Below are 20,078 nucleotides of genomic sequence, written 5' to 3'. Positions count from 1 at the left end.
ACAAGAGGCCTGGATCGGCTATTCGTTGAGTCTCTTGCAACTGTGTGCCCGTCTGGGCCCCTCGCCTTGGTTTCCCTGGCTGGTGGGGCCTCAGATCCACTTTTGGCCTCAGGGAGGGCTGAACAAGAGCATGGCTGGAGGGAAAGGCCAGCATGGCTGGGAGGGACTCCATTACTAGTTAATGTTCGCTGAGCTGACTGGCTAGGGAGTTCAGCCCAGAGGGACCATTACAATTAACTGATCTGCAGGCTAACTAAGTATTTAAATAAATGGTTCTCAAAAGAGCTCCCTGAGAATGGAGAAGACCAAAGAGAAAGGTAGATCCCTCTAGAGGGGGCAGAGAGTCCCACCTTCCACTGACTGAGGCATGGGAAAGTCTAAGGAGTTCTCCAGAGATGCCCCCTACCCTCAAGTCCCCAGCTTCCCCTGCAGACCCTCCTGCCTGTGCTGGGGTCAGGGTGCCCTTGCTCTATGGGCCTCGGTGTCCCATAGGAGGAAAGGGTACACAGGACCACTGGCTGGCAGCCAGGGGCCAGGCCCCTCCCTTGGGACACCTGGTAATGTGAGGTTTGGGGGCTGTCACTGAGATTAGGGGTGGCACAGGCATCTAGTGGGAGAGCGAGGGCCGCTAAATGTCCTGCCATGTGTGGCAGCATCTGACCTAAGGGAGCAGCCTCCTGCCCTCCACGCTCATAGCAGCCCAGAAGAACAGCAGCACAGACACACAGGGCTGGGTTTCCCGCTGCAGCCTGTTCTCTGCCCTCTGATGGGATGAGCAGAGGAGACGGGCATGATCCCATACCTCATGCTCTGAGCTGACCAGGTGCTCTCTAACTTGGCCACCAGCAACAGCTGTGTCCCTTCTGCCACAAGACCCAGGCTGCCTGCTAATGAGCTCTCTGACAGCCGCTGGCTGCCCAACCCAGATACCAGCTCATTCTCGGCCCCCATGTGAGTGAAGGCAGCCACGTGCAGTCACCTGGAATAGCCCCTTTCAGAGGGAGGCATCTAGGCAGGCCATCCCCAAGGAGGGCAACTCCAGCATCACTGCCCAGAGCAGATCCAGGGCTCCATCGCCCCAAAGGGCTTTCTGAAGGACCCAAGGACCTGTACCCTCCACCACTTTCTGTAGGTGGCCAGAGGTGGCAACATCAGTTCTAAGGCTGACCTTAGATGTTCCAGAGGTGGTGGCCCTCCCCACCACCATCCTCACCTGGGGAGGAGTCATTCAAGCCCATCAGGTCATTCACCCTCTGGATCTTCTCCAGGCACATGGCTTGCTCCTTCTTGAAGATGCAGTCGGAATGCATGGCGGTGGCCTGCAGGGGACACAGGGGATAAATGGTGGGGAGGAGCAGGGAGGTTCACTGCCAAGCCCGGCTACTTAAGCCTCAGGGGCAGTGGGGGTGGGGAGCAAAAGAAGCAGGAAGAGGACAGCGACTGAGAGATTTCAGAAGCAGCAGTGCCTCCGCTTTGTCACAAATGCCATGAGGACTCTTCCACTTTACCAGCTCAATGCGGGACCCGGGCAGATCCCACCCCCCTCCCTGGCTCTCAGTTTCCACGTTTTATCATAACATTAGCAAATACATAGATAGCACCATACTAAAGTGCATGCATTACTCTGTCCTATCCATGCATACATATATACCAAGAGTCCTACAAACAAGGCACTATTTTTACCATTTCCCATTCAACAGATGTGAGACCTAAGCACAGAGATGTTAAGAAACTTGCTCAGAGTCACACAGCTTAGTAGACTGAACAGCCAGAATTCAAATTCATGCAGTCCAGCTTCAGAGACCCCGAGGCTATGACTGCATTTTAGGGGAGCAAGCAGCAGGTGAGAGAGAGGAGGGAGTTGGTTGAGAGAGTTCATCCTTTCTCTCCTCTTGGGGCCCAGGAGCTGCAGGTGAAGGACAGTGATAGCACTGCATGGCGCTTACTAACCATGCTCATTTACTCCTGCCCCATTTTACAAAAGAGGAAAACTGAGGCTCAAAGAAGTTAAAAACAACTCCTGCTCAAGGTCATACTGCCTGCTGGTTAGTGGCAGATACTGGATTTAAGTGTAGGATCAAATAACTTCAAAGCCCATGAATGCTGTCATGACAGCTGCATACTTATGCTGTCACTTCTGCTTAAAACTCCAGGGCAGGGATAGTTTCACAAGGGGATGTTGGTAAGTGTGGAGGCAGGTGCCAGGCATCACAGGCTGCCAAGAGCAGGGCTCAGGGATCCAGTCTAGCGCTGACTGTTCACAGTTGTGTAGGGAAAGAGCTGAGCGTGTCTATAGTCACACAGTAAGGCAAGCCAGAGGCAGGACTGGCATCCAGGGCTCTGAAGAGAGCTGCATCTATGCTGGTCAGAATTCCCAGATAGAGGAGCAGGGGGGCAATGCCTTGGAGCCCCCCACCCTATCCCTCTTGGTCAAGGAGAGGCTTCTGAGCTCTAGCTAGAGGCTTCTGAGCTCTAGCCTGCCAGAGATTAGCAGGCTGGGAACCAGGATCTAAATTGCCTTATGCAGCCCTAAAGAGGGCCCATGAATACAGCTGAGCAGGTTGTATACTGCACACCTCTAAAGGCTGCCACATATGTGTGTGTGTTAGTCACTCAGTCATGTCCGACTCTTTGTGACCCCATGGACTATTAGCCTGCTAGGCTTCTCTGTCCATGGAATTCTCCAGGCAAGAATATTGGAGTGGGTAGCCATTCTCTTCTCCAGAGAATCTTCCTGAACCTGGGTCTTCTGCATTGCAGGCAGATTCTTTACCGTCTAAGTCACCAGGGAAGCCCACATATATTACTATCATAATCAATTTGTAAATTATGTAACAATTTCTTGTCAAACCGGTACAAGATCTTCAGGAAGAAGCACCCTTTTCAATGCACACAATGGTGCGGGATGGTCCAGTTGGGGTACAGGCAGAGATACCAGCCATGTGAATTGAGCTTGGCTGAGACCACACAAAAGACACAGGTTATCTCGGGTGGGAGCTCGAGTGAGCCTGGGGCTCTGGCTGGTCATGGCGGGGGCGGCGGAGGGGTGGGCGCGAGGTCAGCTCAGGTCCTGGGTCCTTACCATAGGCAGCAGGAGGAGAGCAGCCAGGGAGACCTGAGCGATGCTGGCCATGACGCTTCTCAGCCTGCAAGGCGGCTCAGGCCAGTGCCGCCCGCCTCTCATTCACAGCCGCCACTGCTCAACCCCAGGTGTCTACAGGCTAGAAAGAAAGGAAAAGCATGTCTCCCGCAGGTTCGGTGGCACAGGAGGGACAGGGACACTCCCTCTCCCCTACGCACAGCAAAGCCTCCAAGGGCACCCCCGTCCACGCCTTTTTATGTGCAGTTCTTTATTCTTCTAACACACAAGCATCTGCCAAGCACCTGCTCAGTACCAGGCGCTGAGGCCACAGCAGGGAACCCGCTGGCCCGGGTGCCCATCGGACTATGAGAATGGTCTGGATGGCTTTGTCCTCCGCAGCAGATGACTGTGTCCCTGGATCTCCCTCCACAGTGGCAAAGTTCTAGCTGGCACATACATGCCCACCCGGAAAGGACATTTCCAGGTCCCTCCTGCTCTCGGGTGCAGGCATGTGATGAATTTCCTACCTGTGGAATGTGGGTGACATGACACGTGCCACCCCAATACCACCTATCCCTAAGGCAGCACATGCTTGCCCCTGCTGCTCTTTCCCCTCCCCAGACCCAGTCTGGATGGAGCAGTCAGGATAATACCTGAGGGATGGGGAACAACTCGCCAGGGGCAGCCAGGATGACAGAGTGGGCCCCAGGGCGCTGAGCCTCCCTGCCAGCCTGAAGGACCACCTAGCTGCCGGCTACTAGGTGACAAGGAGCTGCTCTCCTCTCCAATTCACTAGCTCATACAGGGCCGCTTTGTTCCAGCAGCCGAGCCTGGTCCCCAACAAACATAGCATCCTTTCACCCTGCCTCAGCCCACTCGGCCTCCAGGATAAAACCATCACCAATGCAACAGACAAAACGTGATGCTACGGAGGATGTGCTCAGACCTGGAGGATCTCCCCCTCAGAGCTCCCAGGGACCAGACAGGGCAAAGGGAGTCGAGTGAGGAGGTTGAGGGAGCCCCAGCACCTGCCCAGAGGAAGAGTTTAGTCTGCTTCTAAAATCAATCAGTAATTGATATGCCTCACATGCCAGCAATTTGGCATCTGGGTATCTATCCTAGGGAGATATCTGCACTTGTACAGAAAGAAGCATATGCAAGAATGTTCACTGCAGCATCATTTAAAATAGCATCAACAGCAAAAAAAAAAATGGGGTAGCCAACCATCCATCCGACAGGCACTGTTTATAGACCCCTGCATAGCCATACAATGAAGTACTAAACAGTAATTAAAAGTTATTGTTACTATTAAATTATTACTAAAAATATTGACTAGGCCCATATCAGGGCCACCACTAACCCATAGGTGCCGGGGTTGCATCCATGGGGAGACCCAAGGGGCTGTATCCCAACCATGAGTCCTTGCACACCCCCATCAATGGGCAGAGCAGCCATCACTCCAGGGCCCTCTGTGCCCCCAGAATTTCTGCCTCCTCATACCTCCCTCCTCTCCTCACCTCTTCAAGCTCAATCTGGTGACAAATAAGCACCCAAAGAGAAGAAAGAAAACCAATTTTAGGAAGGTTCAAGGAAAGGGGGACCTTCTCTACCTACCTGCTGTTCTGCCTTTTGGGGATCACTTGGAAATACTGAGGAGGGCCTGGGTATCCCCAAGAGATGCTCTGAGGCCAGGGGTGCCTTAGGGATGCTGGCCCAGTCTCTCCCCTGCAGGTCAAGAAGGACTGGGCAGGCTGGGGGAACACTGGCCCCAGTACCCCTGGGCATCCCAGGCACAGGCTTCAGCCTCTGTATCCCCTCCCAGAATCCTCCAAACACCTGGCGCCACACTACCTCTGGCACAACTTGGCACTGGTGGTCCCCAGGGGAATCTGTCATCTCCACTAACCCTAGGGAGGCCCAAGGCCCTGTCTTCAGAGAACTGGAGCTCCCTACACACCTGGCTGGAAGACAGGAATGCTGGGCCCACAGTGCCTCAGCAGATGCTGGAGACTAAGGGCTCAGAAAAGCTCCTAAGGCAGGAAGCCTCCGATATCTGGGCTAATTCTCCCGCACATGCTACAATGAGGAGCAAAGGCTGATGGGGCCTGGGGTCAGAGAAGCTTCCACCCAGGACAAGGCTGGTGCCCCCCATACCTCTGTCGACCACCCTGGCAGTCCTCAACTTGGGCTGTCCAGCAGAATTGCTGAGGAGCATTTAAAAATACCCCCACCCAACTGAGTCAGAATCCCTCAGGCTGGGCCCAGGTACCAGTGTTGTTTAAATTCTACAGGAGATTCTCATGTAGAGACAGGATCATAAAGCCTTTGCTTTAAGCCTTTGCTTTAACTTTAACTTAACAGAACCAAGAGCATTAGCCTGGAAGAGCAAGTGGCTGGCCCTGTTGCGGTTGTTCTAGGGGGCAAGTGGGTGGCAGCAGGCAAGCAGGAGTTTGTTTTTGAGGACTGGTGCTCTCTCTCTCTCTCTCTCTCTCTCTCACACACACACACACACACACACACACACACACACACACACACAGAAACAGGTCTACAGAGAGAGCATGACAACACATCAATTCCACAGAGAGAGACTTTACCCCCAGGGCACCCACCTGAAGGCATCAATACAAACACCCAAGTGTGGAATAATGAAGGTGGAAACTCCTTGGGGGATCAACAGACAACTCCACACATGTTCACATAAATGCCAAGGCACCCTCACAGAGCACAGAACAAAGGTATGTGCAGATGCATCACCCAGAGATTTACATCTTCAGGTACATTTATCGGATTATTAACGCATGTAACCATACACGCACTCATTCTGCAAAAGCATTCAGATATTTAGAGGCAGCAGATTTATCCGGATTCAGATGGGACTGTAGGTACACACGCATATGAGCATATGAGCATGCACACACAGACACATAGACAAACACATCCATACACACACACGCACACGCACACACACACACCATGCCCTGACTTGCAGGATGCTTATCCCTGCAGTGAATTAAAAACAAGCTGGAGCAGAGGCCCCAGCCTAACTGCCTAACCATCCCCCAGCTCTCTGCTTTGTCACCAGGCTGCTCAGACAATGATGAGAACCAAGACAGCAGTGTAAGCCCCCACCCCACCCCCACCCTGTGCCGCATGGTAGAGGGGTTACTCTCAATACAGGGCCTCCTCTGGAACTAGAGCTGGGTTCCTGATTCCCACTTTTGCTCTCTCTAGTTTACCTTCCCCAACTACAGTCTACCCTCTGCCCAACAGGACACAGACATCTCTCACCAAGGCATGGAGAGAGGGAACTTGCGGGCTCCCAGGCCTTGATCATCCCTCTCCCCAACCTCAGCTGGGAACCTGGTCTCAGGATATAATCCCAGGCCCACCTCTTTTCCCAGACCCCCACCCCAAGACCACTGTACAACCCTTAGAGCTTACAGTCTGAGGCCACCTGCCCCAAACCTCATATACATCTGGACCACATGGGGCGGGGGGGGTCCTCTGTCCCAGGAAAGCCCTTCCAAATGTAACCCCTGGGTCTGCCACTGCCAGCCCTGTCCCCTGCTTCCTGTCAAGGCTGCCTCCCTTTTCTGGACTCCCCCAAGCTGTCAATGACCCTCATAAGGGCCACGGTCAAGCCTGGCCACTACAGCCCGGGGTTGGACTCTCCCCTCCCTCAGGATGGATGCTGGGCTCTTTCAGCCCCACCACACATGTGGCTCAGGATGACCAGCTCACCGATATTCCCAGGCTCTGTCTCTTGGGTCCAGGCTCTGCTGAGGTAAAACAGCTTTTGCAACTGATCTGAAGGCAATTAAACTATATACTGGCATTTAGTATGGTGGACTTGAGAACCATTTTGCTAGAGTTTTAAGCCTAAAGACCTCAGGCAAGCCACTTAACTTTTCTGTGCCTTGATTCAATTATATGTGAAATGAGAATAATAATACCTACTTCATAGATGTTACTAAGAGGCATCAACCAATTCATGTAAGTTAACTATAGACAGGGCTTCCCTGGTGGCTCAGTGAAAAAGTATCCACCTGCACGGGGGACCCGCGTTCAATCTCTGGATCGGGAAGATGCCCTGGAGAAGGAAACAGCAACCCACTCCAGTATTCTTGCCTGGGAAATTCCATGGACAGAGAAGTCTGGTGGGCTATAGTCCTTGGGGTCCCGAAAGAGTTGAACACGACTTAGCGATTAATAAAGCATACAAAAATACAAACAAACAAACAATTTAAAAAAAATACAAACCAAACCAAACAACAATAAGCCATAGACAGTAGAGTACATCCTGGCTCCCAATAAGGACTAGCCATATGCTAACTATTATTATCTTACCACCTTGTGTTCAGGCTTTTTTTTTTTAATCATCTCTTTTTACTGTCATCTCTACCCCATAAGTGTTAGTCCCTCAGTCATGTCTGACTCTTTGTGACCCCATGGACTGTAGCCCACCAGGCTCCTCTGTCCATGGAATCCTCCAGTCAAGAATACTAGAGTGGGTTGCCATTCCCTTCTCCAGGGGATCTTCCCAACCCAGGGATTGAACCTGGGTCTCCTGCAATGCAGACAGATTCTTTAGCATCTGAGCCACCAGGGAAGCCCTCTGTCACATTCAAAATGGGAACATCAGGTCTGCACTTTTATTCACTAATGGCTAACATTTATTAAACAGTCAGTACGTGCCAGGCACTCTTCCAAACAATAAATATACATTATCTCATTTCACCTGCCCCAAACCTATGCCATCTTTACTAGCATCATCCTCACTCTACAGCTGAGAAGACTGAGGCACAGAGAGGGTAGGCAACTTCCCCAAGGTCACACAGCAAGCATGTGGTAGAGCTGGGGAGTGAACCGAAAGAGCCTGGCTTCAAAGCTTGTGCACTCCATCCCTATGCTCCCACCACTCTCTGTTATTGCTAACAGGAAGACCAGCTCAGAATCCATTGGTATCCTAATAGCAATCCCTCTCACATGCCCTGGACTAGTGAGGCCGTCTGCTACCCCTCTACCCACATTTCTATGTCTGAAGCTCCCTACATGGAAGAGTTCATGACAGACATAGCATTTCAGACCTGAAATGGACTTTGAAGGCCACCTCCCCATGGTACTGAGCTTCCTGTGGGGAAACTGAGTCCAGAGTTGGGGAGACACTTCCCAAGGTCACCCAAAAGAGAGTTCCGGAGCCTTGCCTGGCAGGAATGGATGTGTGACAAATATGCAGACTACAGGGGAGTCGGCTCCCCCCTCCAGACTTGGGAGGGCCTGCCCTCCTCAGGACCTACAAGCCCAGTGACTGGCCTGGAGCAGGAACAGCAAGAGCAGCCGTGTCCTGCAGCGAGCCACTGCGCCAGGCACACAGGAAGATGGCATCATCAGTCAGCACACCGGAGCCAGCAGTGACTCACTGGGCTCTGCATGAAGTGGGAGGGGACTTGGAGACCCTGCAGCATCTCCCACACTGCCCCACACCCTGCAGGACCCTCTCTGTAGCCCTCCCTGCTGAGATGGTCCAGTTTCTAGGCTTGGGAGCTCAGCCCTCTCTACGGCCCCCAGGGGAAGCTTTGATGTCTTTCCACCACATCCTTCCAGGCCAGCCCTGAGCAGCACAGGTTCCTCTGTCTCCTGGGAGTGCCCACTGGAGGAGGGCAGCATCTCACTCTTCTTCTCCGTGGAGCTGCATAGCCCTGTGTCCTTCCTCTGTCCTCATGGGGTTGGGGCATCTGCTATTGGCATCTCCTCTGGCCGTTCAGCATCCGTCCCCATCATGAAGCAGTGCCAAGCCTGGACACCAGATCGAAGACGACCCAGAGAAAGTGGACCATTCACCTCCCTTACTCTACACATGCCCCTTTTACTTATGAAACCTGAGCAGCACCCACCCCCGACTTCCTCCTCTCCCTCCTAGTACAGGGGACCAGAGAGGGAAGGCTGAAAAATGAAACACTGCCCCTCCAACTCACCCCTCAAATGGAGGGAACTTAACTTGTTTCTGGGAAAGAAGAACCTCTTTTCTCACCAATAAGGTCAGAGCTGATAAAGGTCAGTGCCCAACGCTGCAGTGAGGGGAGTTCTGGCAATGGACAGATTAATCATGAATGCAAATGTTCTTCTTTGATGTTCAAATGTTCCCCTTTCAAAGTCTAGTTCCTGTAGGCCTATGCACAGCAGAAGACAGAAGTCATATCCCTGAAAGGGTCTCCTACTATTCTTACACATAGGGAATCCAGGCTCAGGAAAGGCTGGGCACACACGGGCACTGGTGGCATGTGTGTGTGTGTGTGTGTGTTCGTCACTCAGTTGTATCTAACTCTTTGCAATCCCATGGACTGTAGCCTGCCAGGCTCTTCTGTCCATGGGGTTCACTAGGCAAGAATACTGGAGTGGGTTGCCATTCCCTTCTCCAGGGTAGAAGAGAATGCCTGAAGCGTCTGCCTACAATGCGGGAGACCTGGGTTCTATCCCTGGGTCGGGAAGATCCCCTGGAGAAGGAAATGGCAACCCACTCCAGTATTCATGCCTGGAAAATCCCATGGACTGAGGAGCCTGGTGGGCTACAGTCCATGGCGTCGCAAAGAGTCGGACACGACTGAGCGACTTCTCTCTTCTTCTCCAAGGGATCTTCCCAACTCAGGGATTGAACCTGGGTTTCCTGCATTGCAGGCGGATTCTTTACCATCTGAGCCACCAGGGAAGCCCACCCATTGTTAATAATGTCTCATTTCATAAGTGAGGGTTAGAGGCTCAAAGTGACCCAGAGTCTTTCTCAAGGTCACGCTGCCAAACCCTTCCACACTAGCTAGTCCAGGCGCATCTCCTATCCCTGAAGGGTCCTAGGAATGCTCTGTCAGGGACAGCCCCCCAAGGGCCTGGAAGAGGAAGAAGGGAGAAGAATGGAAATCAGGAAAGAGAAGATAAAAGAAAGGGGAGAGCATGAGGAGGGGCAGGAGGTGATGGAAGGCAGTGGGAGGCAGGGGTGGGAGGAGAGGGCATAGTGCGGGAGGGGAAACAGGAAGCAGGCACTGGTTTGCGGATGGGTGACTGTGCCCCTCCCAGGCCGGTCCTGAGGCTCGAGGCCGGTGGGATGGAGAGCGTGGCCATCTGCACTGACCCTCTTGCTAACCAACCGTCCCTCTGGAGGGGATGCTGACCCCCGGAAGGGATGGCCAGCTCTGACTGGCACCTGGAACAAGTAGGGCACTCGGTGGGGACCCTAAAACTCGAGGGCTGCCTGGTGATGAGCTTAGAAAGGTGACTGAAGAGTGTTGAGGGACCCAGCAAGGTGAGGGGTGGTGAGATGGTGGAAGGTTGGTGCCAGTCTGGAATGCCAGGGACGCAGCAGCCTAGTTACAGGAGAGAGGGCTGGGGCACTGAAGAGTTTCAGGCAGGGGACTGAAGTGCTAGGCTTCTCATTTAGGGAATATTTCTCAGAAGGCTGGTGAGCTCAGTGGAAGGAGAAAACACAAGCAAAAACCCTGGGATCCAGGTAGAGGAGATGGTGGTCTGGGCAGGGAAGGGCAGCTGGAATGGGAAGTGGAGGACAGAATCCAGAGACTTGAGAAAGTGGAGAAAGATCTCCCATGCCTCTCCTCTGGGGAAACGGCAGGAAAGAAATGTCAGAAGGGGACAGGAGGGATAGGAGAAACTGAGCAGGACCCGGTCCACCATACAGCCTTAAATCAGAAGCTGGAACATTCAGGGGTACCCACAAAGGGACTCTATGTTTTATTCCCCAGCCACCCCTCTGTGGTGCCCATTTGTCATGGGAGAAAGGTGAGCACTAAGGCAATGCATGGAGCTGGGATAAGAGAGTGCAGGTATTCCACAAGGACAATACAACCTCCTATCACCACTTCCAGGAAGCCCAGCCTGGCTGCACCCACCTCCACTGGCCTCACCCTCCTCTGACAACCACCAGACCTAGATGAGGAAACCCCTCACCCCTGCCGGGGCTGTTTCAGGTCTCATCCTTGTCTTTACGAGTTTGAAGTCTTGTCTGAAAACAAGGGGCATGTCCTGGTTTCCCTGTGGGTTTTCCTCCTGGTGGAGATGGGCATGTCCTTGGCCAACAGGGTGAATAGGAGAGGGGCTCAGGACCTGTTTGGTGAGTCCAGTGACATGATATCCTTTCATTTTCAGGCATGAACACCATCTCCAGGTGTCCTTAGCATGGGAGATGTATAACATGAACCCAGCAGAAGCTTGTCTAGGATGCTGAGGTCAGGCATTAAATAGACAGGTACCCTGAGCTCCAGGCAGGGTGAAGACAGGCATCCAGGGGACCCTGGAGCAATGTGGGCTCCCAGGACTAAAGCTCCTCCCTTCTTCCACCTCTTAAACCACTTCTCTTTGCTAACCTATAGCCCAGAAGATCACAAACCCTTCTAGCAGATTGGATCCAGCCTGTCACCTATTTTTATACAGTCAGGGAGCCAAAAATGGTTTTTACATTTTCAAATGGTCAGGAAAAAAATCAAAAGGCTCATATTTCATGACACAGGAAAACTGTGTGAAAATCAAATTTGTGGCCATAAATAAAGCTCATCAGAACACAGCTCTGCTCATTTGCATAAGTAGCATCTATGGCTGCTTTTACGTTATGACAGCAGAATGAAGCAGTTGCAACGGAGTGCACAGCCAGCAAAAGCCTAAAATAATTTACTATCTGGCCCTTTGCAGAAAAAGCCTGCCAACCCTCGTTCCAGCCTCACGCAACACACACACACTTTCTCCATTCAGTGTCAACGTCGTGCACATGGACACTCGTTAGTGTCTAAGGCAGACTTTGTGGTCTTCATGGAGCAGACACCTCAGTCCCCAGGCGTGTCCAGATTTGTGTGACAGGGTGTGTCTCCATGTCCATGTGCGTGTCCCCATGTCCCTACGTATGTTGCTCTCTGCTGTTGTATGTTTGCCCTGGCTTTCTGGCAGGTGCCACAGGAAGTCTTGATGCCACCCCAGCGGTGTGTCACTCCCTCTCTGTGTGTCACTGTGGGGGTGGCTGTCACCATGTGCCTCTGACGGCATCCAGGGCTTAGTGCAAGCATGCTGCAGCTGATGAGTTTCCAGACTGCATGTTGCCAGGCAGCCAGACCACTAGTCCCAGCCCATTCAGACCCCAGACTCATAGGCCTCCATGCAGGGGTAATCGAGGCTTCCAGGGGCTCTAGGCCTACCTGTCTGGGGCACGGGATCTCTGCTCACATACCTCCCCAGACAGGAAACCACCTGTCACCCGCAGGTGTCGGCTCCACGCTGGGGTGGCTCCTGGGGAAGCGAGGCCTCTCTGGCACCGAGCTGAGCCTGTGCTCTGTGCTCGGCGCTCCTTGGTTCTGCCCTCTAGCAGACAGCACAAGGTGTCCTCCCTTAGTGCCAGCCCTGGTCAGGGAAATCCGGGAGACCGGATACCTGGGACACATAACCTGTGGCCACATCCCCAGGAAGAACGCCACTTTGCGGCCTTAAGTCTTGTCTTTCCTAGCCTTCCAGGTATCTATGTTGATCTGTAAACCCCCATTTTGTTTTATTTGGATTATTCAACAGGAATCGAGGGAGTTTCCCAAAGTAGGGGCATGGCAGAGAGGGGTGGCCGCATAAAAAGGGTGGATTCCAGTGTTTCTCCAATCAACTCCCTGCTCACCCAAACCTGACATAAAACAAGACTTAATGGATCTTTCAGCCTGATTAGTTCCCAGAACATAGGCAAAAGTCCTTCAGGAATCTCCCCATAGACATTCCCTCTCATTGCAAACAGGGGCAAACAGAGTCATACATCCCGTTCCAGGCACAGAATCACGGACGAATGACCCAGGGCAGGGGCGGGAAGGCACCGGTTCAGCTCCCTGGCCACCCACACACACTTGTTGATGAACTGTTTGGAAGATCTGGCCAGGGCCTGCTCCGGTGTGTTCTATTTCTAATTTATAAACTCAAATTTTGACTGGTGTCCAGACTGGCACCTCTGCTTGTCCTCCCCAAGGTCAGAAGGGTAGGATTCATCTGGGTAGGGACTAGGGGTTCTGCCAACCCCACCTGCACCCAACACCAACTCAGACTGGCCTTCTGAGATAATCTGAGTGCTGCTCCTCCCCACTCCCCACAACCCCTCCAAGGCTCATATAGTTTTTTAACCCCTCCAGACGCCCACAGCCACTCAGAAGCCTCTAGCCTGACCTTCAGAATGCTTTTCTGCCTCTCTCCAGGGAAAGCTGCCCCCCTCTGACTGTGTAGCCCCCTCTCACTTCCCAGCTGCCCCCCACCCCACGCAGGGCTGCTCACTGGAAAAGCCAAATGCCATGTCTTTTCTTTTGGTAGTCGGGAGGAGGGTGCTAGAGGAGATAAAGGAGACTGATGCACCTGTACTAAAAGCATAGAAATCCTCTGGAGAATTGGCAGGGGTCCACCCTCCCTCCCCCAGCAGCTTTCAAAGGGGGTCTCAGCACCTTCCAGGGGTGAGCTTCCACTCCCAGCTCCACATGAAATACAATCAGTTTGTGGCTGGGCTCCCTCCTGAGTGTCTAGCTCCATCCAGTGGCACTCTGGCCGCTTCTAACCCACCACCCCCGCTTCCGGCCCCCGAGCCCCCTCCTGCAAACCTGCAAAGGTCCTGCCTGCCCAGGTTGCCGGCCCCTGCCTCCCACAGCTGCAGCGGGAGCCTGTGCCTTTAAGGAAGCCGGCAGGGGTCTCATCTCAGGCGGGCCCACTTCAGCCAGGGGAGACCGACACGTTTCTCCCACAGGCCCTGGTGGGCCGTTTCCTCCGCGGAACCGCAGAAACCCAGGCATCCCGACCCCTGCCTCTGCACCGCGGGAAACCCAGAGACAACGCTCTTTTGAACCATTGCGAAGGTGTCACTACTCCGGAACGTTATATACGCTGTAGTACTTCACCCTCTACACAGCATGTCCCGAGCCCACCCCTCAAAAACCCCATGAAGACTGCGGTACCCAGCCCCCAGGGAACCCTCCAGCGTTGCCTTCCCGATCGGATCCGCGTAGCCGTCTGCTTCAGGAGTAGGTAGACAGGTCCCTCTGGGTCCCTCCGGTCGCAGTGCCTTCCTGCCCTGGTCCTCCCTATGGCACGAGGAGGGGCGCCCGGGAGCTAGCCCATCCCACCCGCTGCGGGCTGCAGGGATCGGTATCTCCGGGGCGCGATCCCAGATACCGGGTGGAGGCGGGGGGGCGGGGGGGTGGGTTCGGGACGGAGGGTGGCAGAGTGTCGCGCAGGAAGGAAGCAGCGGCTGGAGAGGGCTTCATTTCGGTTTTGGGAGGTTGGCCCCGCTCTGGCCCTGGCCCGCTCTCCGTCGGTGAAGGACGCGGCTGGCGGAGACAGCTGAGCTGGAGGAGGGGGTCCCGTAGCCCCGGAGGGGCGAAGGTTCTGAAGTCGGGGGAGGGCGGATGAGGCGCAGAGGGGCAAGGGCGGAGGGGCGGCGCTTACCTGCTCACCCAGGGGCCTCGCGGCGGGGCCGCGGGCTGCGGGTCTGCCCGGGGCAGACTCCGCGGGGAGGGCGCGCAGCGGCGAGTCCGCGCCCCGCTCCGCCCAGGGATGGGGAGCTCGTGCGCTGAGTAGCGCGCGTAGAGCCCGATCTCCGCGTCTGTGTGTCCGCCCGGCGCCGGTGTCCGTGGGTCCCTGCGCGGCGGCGAGCTTGTGCGCACGCGGGGACCACGCTCGCCTGGAGCCGCTGCCGCCGCCGCCGCCGCTGTCAGTCGCCGCCCGGGGCCCGAGCGCGAGGCCCCCGGCCTTCCCTAGCCCGCCCCGCGCCGCGCGTCCGCCCAGCCTGGTCTGCCTTGCCGGAGAGGCACCGCCTCCACCGCGAAGCCAGGCCGGGGGCAGGAGGGAGGCGACCGACCACCGCCTCCCCCCGTGCTTCGCAGGCTGGGGGGTGGGGTGCAGGCCAATGGGCGCCCGGGGGAGGGGTTAGGGGAGCCGGACCCCGCCCGCCGCAGACCAGAGCAGGAGCTTTGGCGTGGAGACCCGGGGGCGAGGATGAGGAGGCGACAACCCCCCTCTGTCGCCCGGCTTCCGGGACTCAGTCCCGGGGCTCACCTCCCTCCTTTTAACCCTCCCGAAATACCCAGAGCGAGAAACCATCAGTCTTCTCCCTCCCACGTCCTTCTGATTCCCTGTCAGAACCAGTTCCTCCTCCTCCAGGAAGCCTTCCTTACAGGGCAAGTGCCAGACTCCCCTTGGGATTTTTCTTTGCCCCCACAGCCCTGGACTGGGAAAGTCAGCTAGCTTCTGGGAGCCTGTCCGAATGTCTTCAAATGTGATCGCCTCTATGGCCAGAAAAGGGAGGTTGGGGTGCCTTACAGGGGCGCCCTACAGCAGCTTAAAACAACAGTGCTCTGGGCTCAGATTGCCTGGCTCCAGTCGAGGCTGTGCCAGGGGTAGCTCTGTGCGCTGGGGTTAGGTGACTGGGTGTCTCTGAGCCTCAGCTATTTGCCTGTACAGGGGCATCACAGTACCTCCCCCCCCAACCCCCCACCTCTTGTCAACAGCATTAAACAAGACTAGGACTAAGTAGGTTTTCACTGATTTTATTTCCTCACTAATGAATTAATTACTATTGCTACACGAACTCAATGGACATGAGTTTGAGCAAAATCCAGGAGACACTGAGGAACAGGAAAGCCTGGCTTGCTGCTGTCTGTGGGGTCACGAAGAGTCGAACATGACTTAGAGCCTGAACAACTGTCATTGTACTGCTCAACCTCCTCCTGGTATAGATGGATAAGCTGAGGCTTAGTGAGGGGAACTGACTGACTCTTTGCAACCGTAAGGACTACAGCCTTCCAGGCTCCTCTCCATGGCAGCCTCCAGGCAAGAATACTGGAGTAGGTTGCCATGCCCTCCTCCAGGGAATCTTCCCAACCCAGGGATAGAACCTGAGTCTCTTGTGTCGCCTGCATTGGCAGATGAATTCTTTACCACTAGTCAACCTGGGAAGCCCCAAGCAGGTCAAGGTCAGGTAGCCAGTTGGTGGCAAAGCCAAAGCCCAACCAAGAACAGTTAGTTACATACTCCCATGCCAAGCACTTACCCTCTGCCCACCCCCACCAGCCAACCACTGCTCCTACTTGCCCCTGCTCATGGCTTCTTGGTCCCACCCCAGGTGTCAGCATCTGAAGAGCTCCCTCCATACCCCAGCCCACAGCTCTGCAACCAGGCTCTGGCTTTCCTTATTCAAGAGTTTTGGGTATGCCACCTTCTTAAGGAAGCTTCAAGAAGGAGGAGGAGGAAGAGAGAGACTTGAGCTCCTTTCCTTGGGAATTCTTGCTCAGCTGAGGAGGAGAGGACTGGAGGATGGAGCAGGACTCCATAAGGGAAACAAAGGAAGTATTGGAGTGTCCAGAAAGTCTGCTCAGTGAGTTGATGGTTTCTCTCTACAACACAGTGAACCCTGGCCCCCTCTGGTACACCACAGTGTTGGTCTGCATGGATCACATCTCTTTCAGTCCAGGAAAGCTTCCTGGAAGAGGAGGATGTTAGTTCTTATCTGTATCAATAAAGAGTGAGACCCCTCTGGAGAGAAGAGGGCTCGGTGCCTTGGTCAAGTCAGACAGACAAGACCAGCAGGACTTCCCTCCAGACCTGAGTAGACCCCTTTCTAGACTGTTGCCTGACCCCTGGCAGCTTCCTTTCATCCGTCTCTTTGAAAATCAAATGAGATGTTGTGTGTGAAAGTGTTCTGTAAACTGTGAAACGTGAGGAGAAAGGAGGGGCTACCGCCGTCTCAGAGTCAGGAGGGAAGCATGGAACTCAGGACACTGGAGGCACGAAGTGTGACGAAGGTCACCTGCGGCTGTCCGGCTGTCCCTGGAAATGTCCACGGTCAGGCGACTAGAGGAGGACCCTTGGCTCAGAGCCAGCCTTCATTTCCACATTTACTCTCTTTTCCATACCTCAGGTCCCCCTCTGGGCTCTGGAACACCTGCTCTCTGTTTTGTGTCCCAGATGTGTGTCTTGCTTGGTGTGGGCAGTGAGCAGGTTGAGCATCCCTTCCCCCCTCTGCCTGGGCAGCCAGTGGACAGGAATTAACCTGAAGTCCTCCACCCACATCCCTTTCCTTCACCTCTTCCCACTTTGCCGTCAGGCTCCTAGCCAGAGGGCAGGCTCCTAGCTGACCACAGCTAGGGGTCAGCCAGGGCTCCGGGTCCCACTGTGCCATCCATGCCCAGCATGGAGCAGGTAGGGGTGGAAATCCAGCTCCTGCTCTGCCTGCTGCCCACTAAGCCAGGCACATAGAGTCCACCATAAGGGACACTTCTTATAGTTGGTTCTGGACAGGGCACCTCTCTACTGTCTCCAAGGTGTTGCAGTCCTTATAGGTGGCTTCTAATCCCTACCGTACCTAATGACATCAGTTTAGATGAGCCACAGGAATGAGCATCATCAGAGCTGGGATCCAGGAAGGCTGACTCGTCCCCTTCTCTATGAATGAAGCACCCAAGCCTGGAGGGGCCACAGGATGAGCCCGAGGACGCATTTAGTCTGGGGACTAAAGTTTGTGTCCGTGTGCCCAGTTTGGTGTTGTTTGACCTAGCTAACAGCCCCAGTCATTCTGGAGCAGGCTGGGTTCTCATGCCCCAGACTGTTCTCCACCCATGCAGACATACAGCTCTGGTCTCTCCAGACAAGCCTGGTTCTCCTTCAGCAGGAGCTATGCCAATTCTGGTCTCCCAGACTGGGCCTCCCCAAGGACAGGACCAGACTTTCTTTTTCCTCCTCACCCTGCCTGCCTGGCTTCATTCAGGGAGACTGGAGGCCAAGGGACCACCTATGGGACCACCCGCTCCTCCCAGAGGACCCCTGGAGTTTCCTTCTCTCCCCTGGGGTGGGAGGCTGGGGTCTCCTCAACAGTTTTTCCCTCCCCTGAGGTGCTCATTGCCTCAGCTCCCTTCCACAAGCCAGCCAGCCAGGCGGGCAGCAGCCGAAAAAGATGGATTTTAATTCAATTTTCTGAGATGTGGCAGAGGGAGATGGATGCCAGGCTGCCATATCCAGCATTTGTCTCTCCTGAGCACTGGTTCCCTCCGTGACTCTCAGCCCCTACCCACCCCACCCCATGCCAGCCACACCAGTCCAGCTGCGCAGGCGGGGAGAACAGCACATTTGAGGACACCGAGGCGTTTTTATTGTACAATAAACAGCTGACATTTGCTGAATGCTCACCTTATCTTGAGCCAGTGGTTTCCAACCTTCCGGTGCTACAGAATCCTTGGGGAGCTTTAAAAATGTCCCCATGCCTAAGTCTCACCACCAAGATCAGTACAGTCTGTGGTAAGGCCTGGGCAAAAGGATTTTTTTAAAAGCTCCCCAGTGGATTGTAATGTGCAGCCAAGGCTCAGAACCACTGTCATAGCCCTGTGTTAAATGCCTTCCTTGTGCGTGTCACAAGGTGGCATGCTCACATGTCTGGAACCCTGAGAGGTATGCCAAGGGACCATCCCTCAGTGCCCTCACAACCATCAGCAGCCCCTTTTACCTCCTCTGGGAACTATTCATATACATATGTTTTTGTTTTCTACATGCTCCCGGCCATGAAAAGGATGGGAAAGTAACTGCCTTCTGTACATTTGCCCATCTAATTCCTATTTGGGGAATATGCTGGGCCTTGCATGGCAGGCTGTGGAGTCTGGGTTTCTTTCTATGAAGGAGCAAAATGCTGACCCTGGGTCACTTCTCACGCAAGCCCGTGCACAGTTCCAGGGGAAGTTTGATTCTGAAGGGCCTCTGGTCACCCCCTGCATCTGTGCTGGAGTCAGCCCAGAAACACAGTGGGGTGAGCAGGGAGGCTCTGGAAGGTCAGTCCCATGATGGTGCGTAGGGCAGGCCCAGTGCCTCTAAAGCTCCCCTCTTCAGCAGATAGACAGTCTGTAGGGACATCCAGGTAGCAGGCCTGGGCTCCCCGGGGAGAGCACAATTCCAGAAGCAGGCTTGCTGCCCTCTCACCCAGGGGGCAGCATCCTCAGCGGATAAACCAGTACCCTCCAGAGCCTTTTCAGCTACCCCAGGGACCCTTGAAATTTTCTAAGAAACCAAGGCAATAAACACCATGCTACTTAGACCCATGGTTTTCAGACTGTTCTCCAGGAACTCTAGAATACTTGAAGCTGCCTCACCAGAAACCTGGCGCACAGACGGAAGGAAGGCATGTTCTCAGAGCCTCCTGGGAGCTCCTCAGAGCTCAGGAGTTCTGCATCCTCTCTGTTCCATACCCACAGGGCATGGTGATGGATGAGGGTGAGCAAGGGGAGAACTGTCAGAGGAAGAGAAAGAGACCAGGGGTCACCGATTTGGGAATCCTAAATTCTAAGTGCAGACTTGACTGGTTAAGCACCCCATTTCACAGAGAAAGCAAATGAGGCTCAACAGGAATGACTGGCTCAAAGTCATAAAAGCTAATTATTATCAGAGCTGGGGCCACATACCAGATCTCTGGATTTCAAGTCCTGAGTTCTGTCCCCTGAACCATAACTCTTAGAAAGGAAGAGGATCTTCTTGGGAGGTGGAAAGTGTAGGTAACTGTGAGTAGGCATCAAAAGAGGTAAAAGTGAAATGGAATATTACTCGGCCATTAAAACAATGAAATAATGCATCTGCAGCAACATGGATGAGCCTAGAGATTGTCATACTGAGTAAAGTAAGTCAGACAGAGAAGGAGAGATAGTGTTTGACTTCTCTTATATGTAGAATCTAAAAAGAAATGATACAAGTGAACTTACAAAACAGAAAGAGACTCTCAGAGGATGAACTTAAGGTTGCTGGGAGGGAAGGATGGGGCATGGGATAATTAGGGAGTTTGGGGTGGACATGATACACTGCCAATATTTAAAATGGATAGCCAACCAGGACCTACTGTGTACACATGGAGCTCTGTTCAATGTTATGTGGCAGCCTGGATGGGAGGGGAGTTTGGGGGAGAATGGATCCATGTATATGTATGGCCGAGACCCTTCACTGTTCATGTGAAATCATCACA

At 54.1% G+C, this 20,078-nt stretch overlaps 1 protein-coding gene across 4 annotated transcripts in view; it reads right to left on the bottom strand.

Moving 5' to 3' along the window:
* The window catches only part of ADCYAP1R1 (ADCYAP receptor type I), a 62,069-nt gene extending 47,081 nt beyond the window's left edge, over positions 1–14,988 (bottom strand). The window contains exons 1-3 of one of the 4 annotated variants that reach the window (XM_027539474.1): positions 14,534–14,988; positions 3,083–3,221; positions 1,214–1,319 (exon numbers count right to left, since the gene is read on the bottom strand). In XM_027539474.1, coding sequence (XP_027395275.1) covers positions 1,214–1,319; positions 3,083–3,184 — 208 coding nt within the window. In that variant the 5' untranslated portion in view covers positions 3,185–3,221; positions 14,534–14,988. Of the gene's footprint in view, positions 1–1,213; positions 1,320–3,082; positions 3,222–14,043; positions 14,157–14,533 lie in introns of those variants that run through there. The other 3 variants (XM_027539476.1, XM_027539477.1, XM_027539475.1) reach the window with 3 other exon arrangements.
* Between the last annotated feature and the right edge of the window lie 5,090 nt (positions 14,989–20,078).

This window comes from Bos indicus x Bos taurus, chromosome 4, assembly GCF_003369695.1.
Source record: "Bos indicus x Bos taurus breed Angus x Brahman F1 hybrid chromosome 4, Bos_hybrid_MaternalHap_v2.0, whole genome shotgun sequence".
Lineage (NCBI taxonomy): Eukaryota > Metazoa > Chordata > Mammalia > Artiodactyla > Bovidae > Bos > Bos indicus x Bos taurus.
This window is presented reverse-complemented; position numbering and strand designations above follow the sequence as displayed.